The sequence below is a fragment of the Schistocerca nitens genome, chromosome 3 (genome assembly GCF_023898315.1).
Source record: "Schistocerca nitens isolate TAMUIC-IGC-003100 chromosome 3, iqSchNite1.1, whole genome shotgun sequence".
NCBI classification, from domain to species: domain Eukaryota; kingdom Metazoa; phylum Arthropoda; class Insecta; order Orthoptera; family Acrididae; genus Schistocerca; species Schistocerca nitens.
In genome coordinates this window covers 891,864,908-891,876,693 of record NC_064616.1, presented here as the reverse complement: position 1 = coordinate 891,876,693, position 11,786 = coordinate 891,864,908, and the positions used below count along the sequence as shown (strand labels likewise).

The 11,786-nt window shown below is 35.5% G+C and overlaps 1 protein-coding gene across 2 annotated transcripts in view; it reads right to left on the bottom strand.

The window, feature by feature from the left end:
• Positions 1-7,536: 7,536 nt before the first annotated feature.
• The window catches only part of LOC126248947 (kinesin-like protein KIF3B), a 171,999-nt gene continuing 167,749 nt past the window's right edge, over positions 7,537-11,786 (bottom strand). For both annotated transcript variants that reach the window (XM_049950472.1, XM_049950473.1), the window contains 2 exons: positions 10,301-10,515; positions 7,537-7,947 (listed from right to left, as the gene is read on the bottom strand). In XM_049950472.1, the coding sequence (XP_049806429.1) occupies positions 7,854-7,947; positions 10,301-10,515 (309 nt within the window). In that variant the 3' untranslated portion in view covers positions 7,537-7,853. The remainder of the gene's footprint in view (positions 7,948-10,300; positions 10,516-11,786) is intronic.

Below are 11,786 nucleotides of genomic sequence, written 5' to 3'. Positions count from 1 at the left end.
TGAGACACTTACTGGTACGTTTCTGAGGAGCGTGTGTCATGTTTGCAGAGTGGTAATGTGGCTGCTGGTACCTGCTCGAGTGCAGTCCATTGTTGGCTGGCTACTTGCGGTGGCTAGGCAATGGAACTATGCTACTGAGCTTTCAGTACCAAAGAGTCTTCTCTCAGACTATACATGAATGTTTCTTATCGAGTTAGGGGATACAAGGGCACTATATTAATTGTAAAACTGCAACTGGGTTTCACAATAAGTGTCATTTATTATATAATGTGTGTATGTGTTGTATTTTCAGGGGTTACTGTCTTTTTAAATTCTCATATCCTTATGTTTCATTCTAATATCAATTCTTAATTCTTATATTTTATTCTTATGTACATTCTTCAGGAATCTTTGGTGCATACCCTTGGATGATACTGATTGCGAAAACATTTGTAACAGAAAAGTTCTGAACACCATGAACATTACATGAAGGCAGGTTTTCCACAATGACATTTCTTTATATGAATCTCACTCGGAAAAGAAACATCGCTAACATTGCTGACGATCTCATGCGTCGGCAATAATTTTGTGCTAAACTATCCACAACAGATCTCTTTTCCAATAATTGGTGCTTGCAGTTGATTACGAAGCAAGAAACTCTACAGGAATTTCACCGAAAACAATTTCAAGTAGTTTTTCCACTAATTTATTGTTTTTTTCCTTTCTTCCTTTTTGTAAATTCAGTTACAAGACATACAATTAGTAGACACATAAGGACAACATTATTTCAATAAACACTGGAAAATATTTGTATAGTGACCTTCTATGGAAATAGGTACGTAAATGAAAAACAAAAACAAAAATAATAATTGGGTTTCGAACACAGGGTGCAAAAGTGTGAAGCTGCTATGCTAGTCACTGTGCAACCACTCACTAGAAGGCACAAAGTATCTCAGAATGGTCGAATATCTAAAGATAAGCCATGACATGTGTTTGCCTTTTTTTGACCCCTCTTCAACTGAGTAAGTTTCTGGGAAATTGGGTTTGGCACTTGCCGTGTTCTGCTCGCCTGCAAAATACTAATTCCATTTCCTGATTTTGTAGCAGGAGAAGGAAGTAGTGATTTATCTGGAATATTTTGGTCTGTCCATTACATGAGCTGAATCACATCTAGAACTCTGACAGAACTGGAGGAAGCAGCATTTTATACATTCAATGCACCTGGGAGCGACATATCTCGAGACTTTGGCTACGTAAAATGATTGAGCTACTTGACTTTATAATATACAGTATGTTAAATTCGTGGCATTTATCTAAAATAATGTGAAATACTTATTTACAACTCTGGGTATTTCTAACATTATTTTGGATCTAAAGCAGATATCAAAGCCTTAGCTTGATGTAGAATCTTAGAATTCTATACAAGCATGAAAAATGGCATGCCCCAGCATGTTGTGCATGGGCATTACATATGTACTAGATCCCATAAGCTTGTTGGCCCAAAACAGACTTGCCACTCAATTTATGGTCAAGGACTATCACCTATTAGAGAGAGTGTGGTAATACAACTGTTCCCCAATTCATCTATGGCTATCCTAAACGATTCCTTCATGGTGTTACAATGACCAACCACACCCATATGTGGTTCAGTGACAATCAAACCAGAATCTTACAAGGCTCCACAAAATTGGAGTGGACAACTGGCATTGAGCTCTAAATTTTCCATTAATTTGTTGAGAATAGATGTTTTAAAAACTAACAACACACATATTGATCTGCTTAGGGGGAGGAAGTTATATACTGTGTATAACTACTGTAGTCTTTGATGGCTGCCTATGACTTGACACAATTTATATGTGGTGCCCTTTTGTAGGTATATTTACAGGAGCAGATAATGACCCTGGCATAAATGTCAGTGTCAAAGTGACATCTTTTTATGAAATATTCTTCATACACCAGAAATGACATTAAAAAGTTAGTGGTTGTGCACCAGGAAAGTGGGATAAGACCACTCTTATTCTCCACATACATACATGATCTGACAGATAGGTTGACCAGCAACCTGTGATTGTTTGCTGATGATGCTGTAGTGTATGGCTATGTGTCATCACTGAATAATGGTCGGAGGATATGGGCTGACTTACACAGAATTTATATTTGGTGTGAAGGCTGCCAGCTTGCTCTAAATGTAGAAAAATTTAAGTTAATGCAGATGAGTAGGAAAATCAATTCTGTTGATAAAATACCTAGGCGTAGCGCTGCAAAGCAATATGAAATGGAACGAGCACATAAGGTCAGTAGCAGGGATGGCGAATGGTCAATTTTGGTTTATAGAGAGAATTCTACGGAAGTGTAGCTCATCTATACAACAAAGTCCACATACATAACAATAGTGCAACCCTTTGGTGAATACTGCTTCAGTGGTTGGGATCGCCAACAGGTCAGTTTAAAGGAAGATATCTAAGCAGTTCGGAGGTGCTCTGCTAGAGTTGTTACCAGTAGGTTCAATCAACATGGAAATATTTCAGAGATGATTCATGAACTCAAATGGAAATATCTGGAGGGAAGACTATGTTCTTTTCACAAAACACTATTGACAAAACGTTAGAAAACCTATATTTGCTGCTGACTGCAGAATAATTCTATGCCACCAACATAAGTTTTGTTACTGTACAACATATACAATAGTATGAAGTCTGACTGTGCCAAATCAGCCTATGTGGAATGCAGGAATGAATACAAAAAAGCCATCCTGCAAGCCAAAGAAACCTACAATGCCAACAGCATACATAATTCCACCAATAAATGCAAAACCGCTTGGAAAGTAATTAACAGTGCTGCCAGAGATACTAAAAAAGACAAAATTAATATCCCACCACAAACACTCAATGAGTTTTTTATTAATTCAGTGAAAGAAATAGGAGACGCAATTATCAAACCAGACATTAGTCCATCAGAGTTACTCTCCCAAAATTGGGGTACACAGTCACTAAATACAAGCATGGTAACCTTCTCCGAAGTATCGCCTAGATATGTACAAGGGGTCACAAAACAACTGAAATCATCTGATAGCTTAGATATATATGGCATATCATGCAACCTGCTAAAAAAAGTGTGTAACCGCATTCTCTACCCCTTAACCCATTGCATAAACAAGTGCTTACTTGAGGGATATTTTCCTGATGAGTTAAAACTGTCTAGGATCGTCCCAGTATACAAAAAGGGAGATAAAGACTCTCCATCTAGCTACAGGCCTATTTCAATAGTACCCGCATTCTCCAAGGTAATAGAATGCATCATGTACCAACAATTATCATCTCACTTTGAGAATCTAGGAATAATTAATGCTACACAATACGGGTTTAGGAAGAATCTGTCGACCATTGATGCAATCAACACGGTAGTCAGTTACATCCTCAAAGTTTTTGAGAACAAAGGCTTTGCTCAGGTCTCATTCTGTGACCTAAGCAAGGCCTTCGACTGTGTTGAGCACATGCCACTACTAGAGAAACTAGAATTCTATGGCATCAAAGAAAACAGTCTCAGACTATTAAAAGCTTATCTCAACAACCGTAAACAGGTAGTTTGTGTTGGTAAGGAAATGTCAAACATAGAAAATGTTAAAGTAGGTGTGCCTCAGGGATCTGTACTGGGGCCCTTCCTGTTTCTGATAATGATCAATGATCTCCCCTCGTTTATTAGATCCACCACTGTATTGTATGCAGATGATACGACTTTTCTCCATAGCAGTAACAATCTTAATGATCTTAAAACCTGTGCTGAAAATACACTCACTCATGCAGCATATTGATTCAGAGCAAATGGTTTCCTGCTAAATGAAAATAAAACTCAGCAGATAATCTTCACTCTAAGAGACAAGCCACTATCTGATGACCCTAGTTCTGTTAAATTCCTGGGAGTTTATTTAGACGAAAAGTTATCCTGGGGCCAACATGTAAACTATATTAGTAGTAAGCTATCTAGAGTAATTTATTTATTAAGACAACTCAGAAATTGTGTACCTGAAACATACATCAGATCATCTTATTTTGCATTTTTCCAGAGTATAATATCCTATGGCATTATCTTGTGGGGTAACTATAGTCATATACATGACATCCTATTATTGCAGAAGAAAGCCATTAGGATAATTACAAATTCTTCACATAAGGCTCACTGCAAATCCTTATTTACTAAACAAAAAATTATGACTGTAATAAACCTCTATACATACAATGTCTTAATCTTTACGAAGAAGAACCTACAAGATGTGAAACGTAGAGAAAATGTACATTGTTACAACACAAGAAGCATCAAACACATATACACGCCTTACCACAGACTATCAAATTCAATAAATAGCTATGAAGTCACAGGGGACAAACTATTTAATAAGCTGCCACATGCCATACAGGATCTTCCTGAACATACATTCAAAGAAAGACTGCATGAATGGTTTATTGCCCACCCGTTCTATGATATCAATGAAGTCTTCAACTGTAAAATGCAGTAATCCAACAGATGACCCACTGTACATTTATTGTAATATAAGCTAAAATATTTCAGTAGTCAATACCTTATCACACAGTATTATAAATTGTAACTTCATTTGACGTTGTCAATTGCTGTAATGGCCTAAAGACAATAAAATCTTTATTATTATTATTATTATTATTATATATTTTGCGTAAGGACAACAAAAACAAAATAAGAGAAATTAGGGCTTATACAGAGGCATATAGACAGTCTTTTCCATTGCCCCATTTGCAACTTGAACAGGAAATGAAATAATTCGTAGTAGTAGTAGTAGGAGTAGTAGTAGTACAAGAGGCACACTGCCATGCACCATATGGAAGCTTCTTGAGTATGCATGTACCATATTTACAAGAGAATAAGACGACCTTGTAAATATGACCCTCCCTGCTTTTTTTTTTGTTAAGGGGCTTTGAGAAAAAATTATTTTTGACATATTCCAACTAATTAAAATAATAAACTATTTTACTGACAAAGTATGTGCCTAAAAAAAAATTAACATTATATCTTTTCTAAATTTATGCCATTTATTGATTGTCTACATTTTGATAATGTAAGGAGAAATAAAATAAATGAAAAGAAATGGTCTACATTAATTTGTGGACCAATTTCTTTTCTACCTTTTTTGCTTATGAACCATGTTGTCAGTGGTATCACTAATAATCATCATCCTAATAGCACAGCTGTGAAATTTATATCTTCATTGTCACAAATATTTGGCTGTTTCTTCTGAACAGGTTGCAATTTCTCAGGTTGTGTTTACCTTGGGACCTAATAACACAGCTGTTTTTATCTGAAAACATACTGGATTTCACTTCTATAGTGATGTGAAAATGTTACATTGTCCCTTGCTTCCCAACATATGGTCTGCCCACTGCTCTTTCACTGACTGCCTAGAATCAGCAGCTGATGTGCTCTTTTGTTCCCATCATACATCACAGTGAGTGTCAACAACATTACAGCACGAAACACGTGAGTAGGTCATGGGCTCCTATGTAGACTTTTGCCACCTCCTACAGAAATCAATACAATTCTGGAGTATTTACCCATTTTAAAGTCAATTCAATTCCAACTACAAATGGATTCAGACACACTACAGTTTAAATGTGGTAGGTGTTCCAAAAAGGCAAAGTAAGGGCTATGGATTCCCTTAGTTGGCAATGTGATAAAACTTGCTGCTCACTCACAAACCCCCTCCCAGCACTCACCAAGTCCTCAGCCAAGTTTGTATCGCTGCTCGCCTTCCAACCTTTCCGTAGCACCATGTTCGAACAACAGTATAACATGGACTGCAATATCTTCTAGTGTGGAAGTCATATGTAACAACAGGAACTAATACATGAATAAAATATTGCAATTATGATTCAGCCCAGTTCTCAAACTTTTGCTGTCCCGTTATCGACTGACAGCTGTTTATACTAACTCCACGATGGATTTTGGAGCTGTAATTTATTCTCGCGACAACAATGATAGTCACTTTAATATTCTTTATTTCATTTGTTAAACATTTCATTCTGGATTTATTTTCCTTCTCGTTTCATCTGAATGTCACCATCATGTTGTAAAGCTGATTAAAAGCTGGTAACATTTCTATCCGGTATTCTACTATGTAAAAAGTGACCAAATTTCTCATTTGTGACCCACTTAGTAAATAATTTAATTGGATAGATAAAAAATCTACTCATCAAATGGCGGCAGAACACACACATAAAAGATGGTTGTAATTGGCATGCTTTCGGAGCCAGTGGCTCCTTCTGCCTCAACAAGGGGCCACTGGCTCTGAAAGCTTGCCAATTACAACCATTTTATGTGTGTGTTCTGCCACCACTTGGTGAGGAGATTTTTTTGTCTATTAAATTAAATAATTTTGCCAATAATTGATTGTTTTAGTTATTATATTAGCCCACTTAGTAAACAGTTTCAGTCGCTCACAATCAAGGAAATAATGATCTGTGTTCAGAATCAAGATATGTTTTTGGAGGACAACATTAATATTCGTTCACAGTATCCATACAAGTAAGAAGTGTTGTTGCAAACCTGTTCAAATACAATAAGAGTTTGTAAGATGATAGAATTTAGTGCTATTTCCTCCTGGCTTTTACAAAATTGACAAATTTTAAGCAGATCAATAGACTGTTATGACGGCTAATTCATAGTTACTCATATACCCTTTGCACTACTGCTACGACTCAGCTGTCATGCAGTTGTCCGAGCAACACATCGAAGCTGTATTGAGAGTTTCAGCATATCGAGAAGTCTCAAGCCTATTCGAGCACAAGCATTGTTTGCTAAACCCTACCCTTTGGAATTCTTAAAAATAAATTTGTACAAAATCTCAATAACCACAGTTTCATCTGTGAAAGTAACACAACCCCTATATTTATCTTTAACCAACATAAAAATGTTAACCTTAGCAGCAATAGTTTAATCTGTGAATATAAATCCACCCTGTATTTTTCGAATGACGAATCTGAGAAAAACACTCGTCTTATAATTGGGTAAATATGGTAGGTATGTACATGTAGCCTTCTTTAATTCTGCTGTATGGCATATACTTGGTGACTTCAATATCCTGTTCCCCTCCTCCTTTCAGTAGTAGTACTGCATCATAGAACAAACACAAGAGTCTGTAAATGAACAAGATATTTTTGGTCCATATGATGTTTCTCTCCATGCAAGCGTACAGTGTCCAAAACACAAGTATTTTAAACATCTTAAAGGGTCTGGTATATAAAGTAATACAATCAAGCTGATAAACACTTCTTTTATGTACTTTGATATGATGTGTTCATTGAAAGTAAATAGAAACACTGCCATTTTCTCTAGTTAACTGCTTATTTCATTGTATGTTTTGCATTGGTGACAGCAAATTATTGTTCATTTTATATAAATATGTTCATAAAATTAAATGAGAATATTATAGCTGAACATAATTGAAAAATTGGGACTTCAATAAAAAAACACGAAGTTAAGCATTCTATTTATCTTGAGTATTACAAAATTGAGATCAAATCAAACACAACAACATATAATAAGCCTATTTACAAATAAATACATTAATGCAAAAGCATTTGAATAATAAATTATGACACTTTCTTAGTGTTGACTAGACTGGTAAAAATTATGGCATAAATAATGCCACTGAAACTGTAGAAATCATTCAGCTGCAAAGTGTAACTTATGGTGCAATGTCTTACTTTTTAGTAGGTGTTTCTAACACTTCATATTTTAAGGCAAAGTGGCACTCAATGACAAATAAAATATTTGGAAAGCCTCAGAAGAACATAAAAAATTGTTCATATTTACAATTTTTTTCATAGTTGTGGGCACTTTGATGAAGTTTATTTGGGTACAAGCCCCCGGGCTTTTGGGAACACAGCACCAGAAACTGTAACATTCGTTGCTTGGTCCAATGCAGTCTTCAAGAATCTCCCTCTGCAAATAAAGAAAAAAAATCAACTCTAGAAACAAGTAAAATTTACTGTGGTTCTTGATTTGCAGCTGTTTACTTAATCTTTTCTTGGACCTGTACAGGATTTCATAATGTGACCACAAAATTAATGGCCATAACTTAGCAGTGTAACACAGAACACGTAGGCAATTAACATTCATTTTGCTAGTAAGTACTTCATGATATGAGGGAAGCATATAATGTGTAATGTGTGGTGTACTTCATTAAGCACGATGTAGTCCTGTGAAAGCAACAATTCTCACCTACACTGTGGTTTAAAATTAATCAATGAACAAAGCTAGTCATACGTGGAAATCTGTAGTACAAAAAAACAATTGTCATTCACATATTGTTTGTATCAAAAGGACAAAATACTAATGTGTTCGCGGATATTCCTCCCAAATGTACTGCAAAATGTGTGAAAGCTTTGGTTTGCCTAAAAATTAGTAGTTCAATCATTTACATATCAGTTTATAAAACTGCAAGCATAAATCATTTTGAGTAGATATGTTAGCACTTACTGCTCCCTTTTCATGGAAGACAGCTCAAGCTTTCAGTTCAGATTCACAATCTTGAACTATCACTAATAGGGGAATTTTATTCAAAATGTTCATACTCTCTCTTGATTATAGAGTTTTTCACATCTCTAACTCAGCCTTGACTCTGGCAGGGTTTGTCTTTTCCACGCAAAACATAAACTAGAACTTTACAGTAAAAATGTCTTATATCAGAAAGTATGATGCAGATTTGCCACTTTGTACCTATTGGATGGATACATTCACTGAAAACTTGGTAAAAGAGAGAGAGAGAGAGAGAGAGAGAGAGAGAGAGAGAGAGAAGTATAAGATATTTCATACAGTTTAATGACACATGCAGGAGATGCAATTAGATTCAGAACTTAAGACAGCAAAGTCGATAGTATTAAGCCTGAAATGAAAAGGAAAGGACATACAAAGAATAAAGTAGCAAATTATTATATACTCAACTACATCACTGTGAATCGAACTCCAAGGAAAGTGCTAATACCTGGAAAACTTAACACCACACTGGTGTGATAGCCTTCATGAGGAAAGAACATTGTTAACAATTATTGTGTTAGGACTAATGGTTTTCTCAATGACCAGTAAATTAATTGCAGTGAACATCACTCTCTTTCAGTAGAAAATCCATTTACCTGCAAGGGAGCCACCCAGCCAGGATCAACACCCCACAACAAATTATGTGCTTGCATGGTTAGGAGTAAAGAGAAAGTAAACAAGCTAATGGATGGGAATGTGGAAAAGTCGAAGATTGAGATCATCAGTACAAGTAAATACAAGAATATCATCATAGTTAGTATCAATGGGCCAGATTCGTTCAACACTTGGGTACCTTGACTCATTCATCTATTCAGCACTGGAGTTTGAGCTCAGGAAAAGAGTATAAGCAGTGATTTGGCACATAAAATTAATTCCAGGCAAAACCAAGATTTTATAAAACTCTTAAGTCAGCCCAGGTTACCACAGTAACTAAGCATTAAGAAAGACATCAAAGAGTGCAAAAGACCGCAACCAACAGAAAAACACACATTACAGTCTTGCCTTGCAGTTGTGTGGCCAGGACATTGATAGCGGGATCAGTATAACCCTGGCTGTGGAGATCAGAAAATTACAGGAAGAAGTACAGGCAAATTATAGGAGATAGAATACATGGTGAACTCAGGTGCGGCATCATCTGAAGAATACCAGAAAAAGACAATAATTAAAGTGGTCTGGGGCATGTGCAATGATGCCAAAAGACTATTTCAAAATTAATAAAATAACTGACGGAGGCAGAACAAAAGAGCACTAATTTACATTAACGTGTGCAGTTTGAAACTCAGAGAAAAGCACCATGGGACAGGCAAACATCTCCTGTTTTTGGTACCACTTGTCCTTCCCTGGCTCATAAAATAAATTCCTAACAAAACCAAGATTTTAAGTAAACTGTAAGTCAGTCCACAATAACTAAGCATTAAAGTTACAATGAGCTAAGGACGAATACTATTAGAATACTTAGCAAAACATTGTAACTTGGAAACATTTATCTAATTTTGACAAAAAAATTACTATTATTATATACTGAGCAGTCTGAAACTGACCAAGCATATAATTAGACACACAAAGTTGAAACTGCATGATGTTCAAAGACTGTCACAGGAGCAAAACTCAAGAATTGAGCACAAATTTGAAAACTTGTACACAACAAACAGATTGGCTACCACACAAAATGGAAGTGTGTTTAGTACATACAGAGACTAAAAATTTTACATTTGCCTTGAATATTAATTTAAAGAACAAAGAAATTTCAAATACTTACCTGACTTTAGCAGATCTAGTGTGTTTATCTTTCCGGGCAGTTTTGGTTTTTGTTGAATAATGGTAATTTATACTTGAAGCATCAAATTCAAGATCCCCTTCATCTCGCAGTGCTTCTTCAAGCAACGCTTGAATTTTTGGTGCAACTACTGGCCCTTGATAATCACTTGTAGTTCTAGTGTGTGATTCGATGTCCAAACTTAAAATATTTTCACCCTAGAAAGAACACAAGGAATGATCAAACAAGGCAGTGGGAATAAATGTCAACTGTAAGGTCATGCCCAAAGGCAAGCAAAACACCCCAATACTCATGCTGCTGCTTCTTCTTCTTCTTCTTCTTCTTCTTCGTATTATTATTATTACATCAGTGAACACACATATGAAAGAGGTTTGGATGGTGAAGGAAGGAAAGAAGATTAGGGGCCACCAATAAGGTCATTACAAATGAATTTGGTGATGATACCTGTTTTCAATATGCACTGTTCATAAAATTCTTTAGCAATGTTAACGAAAATAAAATACATATGAAATTTACGGATAAAGTTAGACTAGGTAAAGAGGTTTCAAAGATTCAAGAAACAGTCATACACATTTGATGCCATCCCTCACTGCCATTTAGTGAAAAAAAATTATGAGCTTACTGAGTATCAGACCAGATTTGTGAGTGGATTCAAGACTTCCTTGCAGACAGAATTTAACGTGTTGCTCTTAATGGAACAATATTGACAGATGTGAAGGTAATTTCCAGAGCACCCAAGGAAGTGTGATAGGATCCTTACTGTTTACAATGTATATAAATTTATTTATTTAGCGCCTGTATTATCACATTCATGATGTTGTACTTGTCAAAGTACAGAACAGTATAAAATATTACACATTTACATCAGGTACAAAATCTTATCATTGGTATCAACACATCTTTATAACAAAAACATTATTCTGCTTACATACATACATACAGATAGAAGGAAAGCTTGCATAAACCCCTTGGTTGATTTTACTAAAACTATCAAATACCAGTACTTTAGTTTACTAGGCATAGTAACATACAGCACAAAAGCTAGCTGCATAATTACATATATACATGGATGAAAGAAGTTTAGTTTTATCTAAGTATGGTTGATAATTATGAATTTTTGTTTACAGTTATGAAGTAGACCTACAGATATGAGCAAAATTCCAGGTATTAGTTAATGCTGTAGAAGCTGTTATTTATTAGTAGATTTTTTAGTTCTTTTTTGACTGTATTACTGTTTGGTATTTTTTGACGCTATCTGGCAATGCACTGTACAGAATTTTTGGTTAGTAAACAGCACTGTCCTGATATATTGATTTTCTGTGCACATCCCTATGATAGTCATCCCTGTTCCTTGGATGATAATGGTGGACCTCACTACTCAAAGCTGAAACTTGATTGTTTTTAATGAAGCATATGCTTTCAAATATAAATATAAATGGCAAAGTCATGATTTTTAATTCCTTAAAGA